The sequence below is a fragment of the Sander lucioperca genome, chromosome 6, assembly GCF_008315115.2.
Source record: "Sander lucioperca isolate FBNREF2018 chromosome 6, SLUC_FBN_1.2, whole genome shotgun sequence".
In the NCBI taxonomy this organism is placed as follows: Eukaryota; Metazoa; Chordata; class Actinopteri; order Perciformes; family Percidae; genus Sander; species Sander lucioperca.
In genome coordinates this window covers 35,201,634-35,213,071 of record NC_050178.1, presented here as the reverse complement: position 1 = coordinate 35,213,071, position 11,438 = coordinate 35,201,634, and the positions used below count along the sequence as shown (strand labels likewise).

Sequence of the window (11,438 nt, the reverse complement as noted above, 5' to 3'; positions counted from 1 at the left end):
TGAACTTGTTTTTTTCTCACCTCCTGGACTAAATTTTTCATCATCAACACTAACCCCACATCCACAAAGTCTTTCAAAGCCCAATGCAACACCCCCTTTTTGATTTCCTCTCCATCCATCAATCATATTTGCCTGGTCCAACCCCCACAACCCTCAGCCCACCTGTTCCTGATGCCCAGCTCTCATCCTAATCCATCACATCCAAAACAGCTGTGACCACCACACTACATCCTTCATCCAGTTCTTACCCAATCACAGTTCAACCCTCACCTAAACCTGATCTTACCCACTCCCACTCTCTTTCACCCCACGCGACAGGCCGCCCTAACCAGCTAAGTAGAAGATTAGCAGCATTACCTTAGTCAGCCACTCTCTCGGCCAGGGCAAGCCTGGTCAGCTGAGCAGTTTCGTCACATGCCTCAGCTGCTCTAACAAAAGTGAAACAAGTGCTCACAAAGTTACTATCATCATAAAGTGACCTTGACACACAGCAAAGCAAAGTCTCACAGCATACACAACATTCTGTCAAATCTCTTAGACTGATGAGATCATGCATGATTTTTTGGGCCAGATGAGATTCTTGTATCAAGCTGAGAGTTTTAGATTTTGTTGTAGTTTGAATACTGTAACCTGATTACAGTAGCACATAATATCCTTTAAAATTAAACAACTATTTGTGTGTGTGAAACAAGTTAGCGGGCCTGAATCAGGAACAGTTTTGAGCCCCATTAAAAAGTTCACCCGGGCAGCTCAGTTGGTAGAGCAGGCGCCCATGTATAGAGGTTTACTCCTCGGCCGTGGGTTCAGCTCCGCCCTGCGGCCCTTCGCTGCGTGTCGTTCCCCCTCTCTCTCCCCTTTCATGTCTTCAGCTGTCCTGTCAAAATAAAGGCCTAAAAAAAAATAATCTTAAAAAAAAAGTTCACTGCACGTGACAAAAAGGTTTTGATAATGATGAGTTAACATTCCCAGCACCACCTGATGATCTGTGCATGTGCTGGTTTCTGAGACAGGCTGCAGAGTGTGTGTGTGTGTGTGTGTGTGTGTGTGTGTGTGTGTGTGTGTGTGTGTGTGTGTGTTTGGCAATGGGGGAAGTCAGTGGGAGGCAGATCAGGGGGAGGGTGTGACTGTGGCCTAGTGGACCATAGCGAGAGAACAGTATGTAGGACAAGGCCTTGCACTAGCTAACCTATCCTTGCTAGAGCACCATGGTTGGGCGTGCTGAATTTCTGCATGCATGATCAATGGCATTGAATAAAAAAGAGATGAGAAAGACAGCAGCATGGGGGAGGGGGAGGAACAAGTTAGAGCGATTTGAAAAGATACGGGTAGAATAAAGCAAAAACACTTGGCTTTATTTTTATTATAATACTAAAGTAAGTCCATTTTTGTAAGTGATTATTAATTTAAACCCAACAAATACAAGAGAGTGACGAGGACGGTTAAGAGACAACAATGTCTAGCTTTTGAGCAACTTTGGCTAACTTGTGTTTAACAGTTTTTCAGATTTTTAAATCTGGTAAAGTATGCGTAAAAGCAAAATTTACGCATGTGTAAATTGTGAGTGGGTGGGTGTGTGAGAGAGGTTTTCAGTAAGCTCACATTGCACTTTTTATTCGTGCCTTTGCTCTATCTCGTCACTCTCCCTCTGTCTTGTTGTCACTCTGCCACCTTAAAACACTGCGATAGTTTGTCCAACCCAAGTCTTCACTGCTTTTGTTTCCTTGACCACAGCTGACCCAGAGTGGGAACCCATTGTCTGTGAGCGACCTCTGACCTGCCAGGGCCTGGGACCTGCTCTCCACCACCCTCGAGGCAGTTTGAAAGAGAGTTAAGAAGGGGATCACGAGAGAAAGGAGTTTTAAAGGCGGCTTTTGACCATCTGAAAAGCTAGAAGCTGTGGCACAGTCATCTGTATGTTTCAGTAGCAGCAGTTCTTAGAGCCAGAAGCCATCATTTGACTGTGATGCAAAATGTAAACAAGCAACAAGTAGTTCTAGGAGGACTACATTGAAATAAACGTAAATGAAATAATTCAATAAATATGAAAAGAGATGCAAATGGAATGTTTGTTGATGGATAAAGACAAACCGAACAAGAAAAAAAGTCTTTTGAAACGGAAGCCAGGAGACCATTTTATAGCACTCCATTTGCTGTGGGTGTTTTTTCCACCTGGCAGGTGGCGAGCCAAAGAAATCATTACATGAGAGAGGAGAAGGGAGGAAACAAGCACACCTGTGGTTGCGGCAGGAGCCCCACCTCCGTTCTCCTATCACAATCCCTCCATCCCCCAGGGGAAGGTGTGGCAAAGGGAGCGAGACAAAGGGAGGAGAGAAAGGGAGAGGAAGGAAGAGATTGTGGGGGAGATTTACAGGCCTCTTTAACAGTTGACTGAAGGTTGAGTTAACCTTTGATTAATCGTATGTACACAAAACAAACTGGACTGACGGTGCTGGAAGGCTCTGAGAAGCTTCCAAAGGCGGCTGTGGGCTTCCTGCGAACACAAACAGACCACAACCTATCTACCCTGATGACACAGGACTATTTCTGTCAGATGTGTGAGTGCAAGCAGCAGCAGCAGCAGCGGAGATCCACGCTGTAATACCACACAGACAGAGGGGCGGATGGACGCAGGGAAATACACACATATGCACTACATAGATGCCACACAAAGGCTTCTGGTTACAAATCCGCAGAGACCTAACACTTAAAGACACATATTCAATACTGCACTCGTCACCGTGGAAATTGGTATGGGAGTCACAGTTTGTTAAAGGACTTTCTATCCATCACTGTTGTACCCAGTGCATTATTAACTTCCAGAAAACTAATTATCTGTTATCTTTTGTCACATCCACGAAGCTTTGCTCGGCATGACAATGAATTACAACATCTTTAAAAGTAACACTTAATCCCTCAACAAAGTTTTTTTTTTTTTTTTTTTTTTTAAAGTGTACTCTTTTGATTGACTGTATGAGTGTTTTAAAAGGCAATAGCGATGATGAATCAGCTTTTTCTTACTTCTGAATTTGTGTTTATTCATATTTACATGCACCATCCTCTATGTTTACAGCTTCATGTCTGCCCTGACTTCTTTCAGGGTTGACATGATGTCACTAAGCAATTGCTGGAATAGACATTGTGACAGATACAGATGGAGTCACAACTATCTTTGAGACCATCGCCATGCCAACCTGAAAGAGAGGACTGTGCTGTGACTCATCACCTCTTTATCGGAAGATGTGCTGCGTAATGTAGTGTTAACACATGATGGATTTCACGCCAGGGCCTTGGAGCAGGACGGAAGAAAGTGAGAAAAAGGAAAATAAAGGGAGAGTGAGACAGAGAAAAAAGAGAGGATGAGGAAGTGTGTTTATGTTAAGAGAGAGAGAGAGAGAGAGAGAGAGAGAGAGCGAGAGAGGGAGAGAGAGAGAGAGAGTGGATCATTGGTAGTAGAGAGAGAATTTTTTTTGTAGCAAGAAATCCATACCACCTCTCTCCAAAGTGCCTTAGACACACACACACACACACACAAGTGTAGTTGCGGTGCGTCCCTGCATCTCTTTTAATCCTTTTTCCACTCCCCCCTCCGTTTCCTTTCACAGGACCTATCAACGCCATTCCTTGTTACTATTAATAGGAGACCACTGTCCCCCCTGTTCCCCTGCCTGAGTGTAGATCTGTGTGTGTGTGTGTGTGTGTGTGTGTGTGTGTGTGTGTTTCAGGGTACCTTCAATAAACCAGTACTTCTCACTCCTCTCCTAATCTCAATGTGGTGTGATTCACTGAACAGGATATATGGGAAAGCCAGTTACAAATATAGGTGTGTGTGTGTGTGTGTGTGTGTGTGTGTGTGTGTGTGTGTGTGTGTGTGTGTGTGTGTGTGTGTGTGTGTGTAAAGGAGGGGGGGGGTAAATGAGGTTGATTTATCCCACCTGTCCAGTTGTTTCCGGTGCGTGCATGTCGATCTGTGACTGACTGCTGAAATGTATTCCACAAAGGCCTGGGGACACACAAATCATCCCTGGAAAGTTGGAAAGTGTGTGTATTTATTGCCGTGGATGTGTGTGTGTGTGTGTGTGTGTGTGCGTGTGTGTACATGCTAATTGTAACACGTGGCTCACTAAAGTCCAGCTGCTTTACTTGTGTGCTGCAACGTACAGGCCCTCCAGCCTGATGGAAGGCTGTGATTATTGATTTATGAGCTCACAGATAAATTGCACCCTGCTTTGTAGTCTAATCAGCAACTGACACATTAGATCTTCACACCATTTTTTAAATGTATTTTAAAGGGATAGTTTACTTTTTGGGGAAAGTGTGTGTTGAGAAAACCTAAGGAGGCCCTTTTTAAATGTCTACAGGCTGTTTGAAGCTTTTGATGATAATGATTTGGTTGATTGATTTAGTTTAGCTTTGTAGCTTTGAGGTAGTATGCTAGTCTGACTAAACTTCTATTTGTATGTTGACTGCATACAACTGACTTTCAGTGAGAACACCAAAATGTATATGGAGAGTGTTTAGTTGGAGAAAAGATGAAGGAACGCTTCATACAAAGAAAAGTAAAACAAAAAGAATGAGGAGGTTAACAGGAATAACACGCAGAAGGCGTATGTACTCTTATATACTTTGTATTTCACTGTGTGTGTGTGTGTGTGTGTGTGTGTGTGTGTGTGTGCAGCTGTGCAGTGGCAGAGTGAAGGGAGGAGAGAGCAGAGGGGGTCCATTGTGGGTCTTTGTGTGGCTCAGATTGTCCTCTTCTCTGGGAAAGTGGAAACTTAACACTCCTCTCCAGAGGTCTGGTTACCAGGTGAGAGAGGAGGAAAGAAAAGGGAAAAACAGAGCGGGAGAGCGAGGGAGGGAGAGCTGCATAGGTGTGGAGAGAGAAACCAAATAGGAGAGGTAAGGGAGAAAAGACCATGAGATTTTGGGCATGAGAGCTGGAAAGAGAGCTGGAAACTGAGAGAAGCTAAGTGAGATCGAGAGATGAACACAGAGATAGGAAGAAACAGCCTGAGAAAGAATAAACAGAGAGCGGCTCAAATTTTGGTTTAAATCCCACAAGACTCCAAAACTGGATGATCAAAGTGCAACAATCCTGAATACATTTCTGAATGTATTGCATGCTATGCTAGCTCATCACACGTGGCCTGTAGATAAAGTAATTATGTGGAATTAAAATATTATTAGTGTTATGTCCCCTCTGCAGTGAAACCGCAGCCATACAGTAGACGAATATAACTGTTGAGCAAATACCAGATACAATGTCAAAATGTTCCAGCATAATAATAAAAGCCACTGCTGTGATCTTTTCCACAATCAAACATGAAACTAAACTGAAACCAGTGGCACTCATTTATAACTTAGTCATAACATAACTCCTCCTAGTGGCCACTTTTAGGACTTCTAAAACTACCAAAATAAGCTCAACTTCCTGTAACTATTTCTCATCCCCAGAAATAAAGCAAACATCACACATCTTGTATCTGAAAATGTACATTTATTTTGATAACTTTTTACAAACTATATATATATTTTTACAAACACCACCTTTAACCCTGAACACCAACGTTTACAAAGTACAAAGAGGGAATACACTATCTAGCCAGAAATACCACTCAATTTCCAGACATATTCCAACTTGATTTTGATGTCTTAAGACGTGCGTGGTAAGGAAATGATTAAAAAAAATACAGCTAATTAAACTTAGATGGGGAAAAAAATATCTGATGTGACTTTAAAATAAGGACGTCCAACCTTTTCACAGTATATCTGGTATTCAGTATTCCATTTCTTACAAATCGTTTCCCCTGTTTGGTTTATATCATCGCATGCGTCATGATATCAGAACTCTAAACTTATTATTATCTACTTGAAATTTCTTTTTTGACTGTTGTTCATCATATGAGGTTATTGTCTTTTGTTTGATTGCAGTCAAAGGTTACAGTTGCATTGCAGTTAACTGTTACCCAATCTATTTTTCTATGTTGCTATCAACAAGAGAAAAAACAAAAAAGTAATGGATCAAAGTCTTATACAGTACGTATGTGTGTGTGTGAAAGCGAGGGAAGGGAGGGAAGGAGATGGGGAAAACGCAGGAGTGACCATGTGTGTTTGACAGGGGTGTTTTTGTGGATGCTTCCGCGCTTTCTCCCCCGATATTGTCTGGAGTGGATTGTGGAGGCGGTAGCTCTGAGAACAGCTGCTTCTGACAAACACTGCGTAAACAATGTGTGTCACTTGGGGATTGAATGTTTGTGTGTGTGTGTGTGTGTGTGTGTGTGTGTGTGTGTGTGTTGATGTGTGTGTTGAGGGGGTGGTAGGACACTTTAAAAAATTGCTAAAAGGAGACTAACCGTCTATCTAAAATCCATTTGGTGTGTTTAAGATGTTACATAGCCACTAGAGTGATAAGTCCTCTTTTGGTTTAAAACAGAACTGTTCATAATTAAAAACAGATAAATTAACCCGTATTGAACTTTTTTCTAACAGAAGCTTCCTGTTTGTATGTCGGAGCAGAGACTGATACTGACCTCCTGCAATATGAAATACACCTCCTGAAAATGATCCCAGTGAATGGCAATTCATCTTTAAAAAACATCAGAGGCAATTCAACCGTGTCATTTAGCTGCTTGTGCATGTAGGAGTGATGTATAATCAGCTATGTGCATGCATGTATGTGTGTCTTTAAATGTGTGTCTACAGATGACAGTACATGTGTGTGCATGTATGTGTGTGTGTGTGTGTGTGTGTTTTTGCATGCTAGCAGGCCGATATCACTGTCCTCCGTTATAAGCATAGTCTGCCTTGTTGTGCATGACCAGTCTGTTTTCGACGAAATAGAAGCTGTCTGACCGGGTCTCATAAGGACACTCCACCATCTGACGGACTGAAAAACAGACAACATATGCATTTCATCCATTCCAACATTTTTTTGAACTTCCAAACTATTGGAACCGATTGTATAAAAATGTGAAATGATCAGGTCAGCATTATTGATTAAGCATTTGAAATGTCCAAATTCTTTGCTGTGGTGGGCTTATGCCCCTTATAACAATAATATCACAACACAACCAGTGGCAAAACCAGCTCATTAGGAAAATAATGTATTAGCAAAAACGAATGGCACCATAGTTGTTGTCACATAACACAAGTGATTTTATAGGAACTTCTTACGTGAAAGCATTAAAGGGAAGTTTCAGATGTATTTATGTCCGTCTTAATATAATACTAACATGCACATTATGTACATTAAAAGAGTCATTGGTCACTGTAATAAATCTTTCTCTGCCCTGGCCATGAAACAGCCCCCTCCTGAAGCAACTGCATTGTAAAACATAGAGGACAGAAACAGCAGAAATAACACTGAGGACAAAATTCACCGTCTTGTTCAGTGCAGCCTAGGCTAAAATGAGGATTTAGTTTCATCTCAATCCTCCAGGGTTAGATATTTTAGGATAAAGTTCCCTCTTTGTGTTTACCCATGTGTTTCCTTGCTGAACTGTGGCAGGGGGATACTTCTTTGTGGTTGCATGTAGGTTTGATGCTGGGACACAACACTGGCAATAAACTTAGATAGACTAAGAAGATACCCGCTTGATTCAGACTGCTGAAGTCTCATATTAGCTCAAGCTGAACTTTAAAATGCATTTTTACAGTACTGTGAATTTTGCTCCCCATGTTTTACAGTGTAGTCGCACTAGGAAGGGATCTCTTTACAGCCTGTATGGAGTGGTGGAAAGATTGCAGTGACCAACAACTCTTTCAACGTACATATGGCATGTAGATATTGTATTAAGAAAGACTACTTTTGCTCATTTATATGCACATCTTTGCAGCAAGATTGTCCAAAATATATTAAGATCATCTACTCTAGAGTGGTAAGAGTTAGTAGTTGTAGTGTAGAGTTATTGTTTTGCATAACATAATGATGACATACTGTCCCATATACCATAAATGAGGGTCATAAAAATGCGGTATTTTGGATAGAATTATCCAAAACAGCATAAATAGTGTACCTTGAGTTAAGCGAAATTGCTGCATTGCTAGCGTCAGAGATTGAAGACTGTTGCTAACATTGGCTGCAGATCCCTCCATCACCTACAGCTTCACCACCAAATGACGAGTTTAATATTTAACTAATTTATGCTTTTGTTAAGTGCTCAATTGTGACACATGAAAGAGAAGTCACAAATCTCCTCTACAAAAATACCATTAGTAATAACTGTTGATCTGTTCTTTTGGTATTTGCATGGTACACTGATTACGTAATATATTACGTAGATATTTAACATTTGGATAAGGTGACACAATCTCTTCTGAGCTACAATGTATCATATGACATATTTCAATATAATCATTGCATGGAATATTTTTTTAACATGACACTGTATTTAAGGAATTTTTAGGTTTTACTCATAATGTCTATGTGTTAGGAAAAGACGACTTACCCAGGCTCTCAGACAGCTGAGGGAACTCATATATGTGCTCACAGGTGTTACGGCTGTTTGGGATACAGAAGCCAAAGTCAAAGTCAAAGCTCTTCAGCAGGTGATCGCGGAAGTAGTGTCTCTCGATCATGCGGAAGTTGCTTAAAGGCCGGTTTCCAACTGTGAATTCCACCCTGATTGAGTGATACAGAGAGAAGGGACAATGTAATGTTACAACAACAGGTCGGTTATTGTGTGATCATAATGTTATTACATTCATACATCAGTGACAATGCTGCAATTGTTTCCATTGTTTGTGCATGGAACAGGTGAGTGTGTTTTCCTTAGGTGTGTGTTGATGAAGTGTGAGTCACTCACGTAGCTCCCACGGTTCTCAGGCGCAGGAAGGCTGGGGTGAACTGGTAGCGTACAAATCGCCCTGCGCACGTGTCGGCCTCTCTGTTCTCTTCATCGTCTTCTGAGACCCACAACATAGGACAGAGACATTTTTTAATAATTGACAATGAGGACTATGTTTGATCCAAATAACCATGGAGGTTTCTGAACCTTGTTATAATGGTTTGAGACAATAACCAGAACACGTTGGCAGCAGGGTCAGAACATAAGAAGCCAGATACTTCACAGTCAACAGCTTCATTAAAGAACAAACACTACAATAAAACAGTACAAACAGGAAGCTGATGCACATCACCTGTATGTGGGGGTTTGGCAATCTCAAACAGGACAGTGCCTGTCTCCAGGTCTCTGATCTTAAAGCGTACGAAGTCAATGTTATAAATATTGTCCTCAGGTTTACAGAGGTACCCTGCAACAATGACAGACAGCATTCAGGGGTTAAAAACGTTGAAATTATTTTCAAGCCATTGTAGTTCATGTGAACACCCTTAAAGCATGAACAGGATGCTTTGACATGGACAATATAACATGCAAAACACTGTGCTTGACATTGTTCAGACGACACAGCTTTGCTTGTGCACAGACACACACAACTTTGCATACACAGTTACATAATGCACCCTATCTATAAAAGAAGAAATGATACAACTAAGCTTTTATGACTGCTGTGGAGCTACTGTGGCATTACAGAAATATGCATGAAAATAAGCATGTGTGAAGCCAACAAGAATATGCTGTAGCCTATTATGTGTGCTGTTTTTCAAAAGACAGATATATTAAAAACATTGATTAGGACTTCACAATTTAATAATGAGATAAACAGTGACCTTGTATCAAGGGGAGATGAAGCTATTCATTTAATTTCTACAGTTTCATTTCCTTGCATATCCCATATGTTGTAACAGTTGTAAATGTAGACTACAACATTGACGAGAATCTACCATGTTGTCATCATTATTAGTTTTTTATCTAATTCAGGCCATACAGAGTGATCAATCCTGGCTGTGATGTCACAGTAGTGCTCTGTGTGCTCAATTTGACATTTGACAGGATCTTAGTACAATTAAAGTGACACCACAGAGAACCTTAATGTCAAAGACGCCTCCTATTATTAAATCCCCAGTGTCCATTGAGCTGCTTAAAAATAGAAACATCGGTTTTTCAATGAAGTCTAACTATTGTTTATGATGTCAGATATGTATTTTCTCAGATAATACAACAGATGTAATACCATTTTAGTCTGTGTCTATTTTCACATGACAGCCACATAAGCATGCTCGACTGGACGTCATTTCCTCTAGTTTTATGTAACGTTAATGTGTAGATTAAATGTATTCTGTAGCTTGTAGGGTCTCGGTTAACAGCACAGGAAGCACGTTAAGCACCATGTGTCCACGTAAACCTTTAATAAGAAACATTAGAGAGAGACTCAAACCTCGAGTAGCCACCCGCAGTCCTAACACATCCTCCGGCGTGATGTGTCCACTTTGTGTCCGCAGGTCTTCCTCCGTGACGGGCCTGCTGTCCACCTGGCTCCTCCGGGACTTGAGCCTCTTCAGAACCCCTCCGCCAGGCTTGCGGTCCCGCGGAGGAGCCGCAGTGCTGTGGCCGCCACCGGAGACATTTTCAGCAACAGGCGTGTCGCTGCGGGCTTTGGTTCCGCTCATCGTTAACTGTCTTTGGCTTAGCTACCTCTGTTTTAACAAGTGTCTTCGGTCTTCTTCTCTGATAAATGCTAGAAGAATAAAATGGCGTCGTAGCGTTTTAGATGTCGAATGTCGAGAGAACTGTCGGTGAACGGTCAAGCTCTTGTTTTTGTAAGCACATGCTGCACAGTTGCCATGACAACTCATCCAGTGAGCCAGAGGAGGGTGTGAAGTGGTTCTTTGAAACGTCCACCAGGGAGCGCTGGATAACCCCTCAGCTCGCCAAGACTACCTGAAAATACCAATGACCAAACTAATAATAATAATAATAATAATAAAAAGTAGACTATTGTCGTATAATGACACATGCTATAGTGAAAGAAGTACTAAGATAAGTTTGCCTACTTTATTAGCAATATCACAATGTAATAATACTGTACTAAAGAATCATTTTAAAAACGTACTTGAAGTGTCAGCAAGTAGTCATGTGTGAGTCAGAGTGTAAAATATTTTAAGCCCACAAGCCGCAAGCGCTTATATGTTGTTTGTTTGGATTATTACAACTGATGCACTATGTAAGCTTTTCAGAATCAGAATCAGATTCAGAATCAGAAAAGGTTTTATTGCCACAATGTTTTATAACAATACATTTACTGTAGCCGGTTGAGGTGGAGTTCTGTGCTAAAATGAAAATTCCCCCCATTGTATGTTGAAGGACGATTGCCAGCCACACACACACACACACACACACACACACACACACACACACACACACACACACACACACACACACACACACACACACACACACAGGGGAATTCATCTAAGAAGTCTTATTTCTTAGATTTGCTAAATGGCAGAGATAATTTTAGGTGTGACGTTCCTGTCCTAATGTGCATGCAGGCAACGCAAATTTAACGCAGTAAAGGCCCAGGTGTTATGCAAATAAAGG

The 11,438-nt window shown here is 41.4% G+C and overlaps 1 protein-coding gene across 2 annotated transcripts; it reads right to left on the bottom strand.

The window, feature by feature from the left end:
• Positions 1-5,752: 5,752 nt before the first annotated feature.
• LOC116034483 (protein unc-119 homolog B-like) lies at positions 5,753-10,716 on the bottom strand. 2 transcript variants are annotated; one of them, XM_031277174.2, is made up of 5 exons: positions 10,276-10,716; positions 9,136-9,249; positions 8,802-8,898; positions 8,445-8,617; positions 5,753-6,883 (listed from the first exon to the last, which is right to left on the bottom strand). In XM_031277174.2, exons 1-5 carry the CDS (start codon positions 10,505-10,507, stop codon positions 6,771-6,773), a joined length of 729 nt encoding a protein of 242 aa, XP_031133034.1. In that variant the 5' UTR covers positions 10,508-10,716; the 3' UTR covers positions 5,753-6,770. The 2 variants fall into 2 exon arrangements, with proteins under 2 accessions (XP_031133034.1, XP_031133031.1); XM_031277171.2 differs by having other exon boundaries at positions 8,802-8,901; positions 10,276-10,713.
• Between the last annotated feature and the right edge of the window lie 722 nt (positions 10,717-11,438).

Coding starts and splice junctions, on each gene's coding strand:
- LOC116034483 (XM_031277171.2), bottom strand. CDS start 10,507: ATGAGCGGAACCAAAGCCCGCAGCGACACGCCTGTTGCTGAAAATGTC. Junction 9,250..10,275: donor ACTGCGGGTGGCTACTCGAG/GTTTGAGTCTCT, acceptor TCATTGTTGCAG/GGTACCTCTGTAAACCTGAG. Junction 8,618..8,801: donor CTGAGAACCGTGGGAGCTAC/GTGAGTGACTCA, acceptor TCACTCAATCAG/GGTGGAATTCACAGTTGGAA.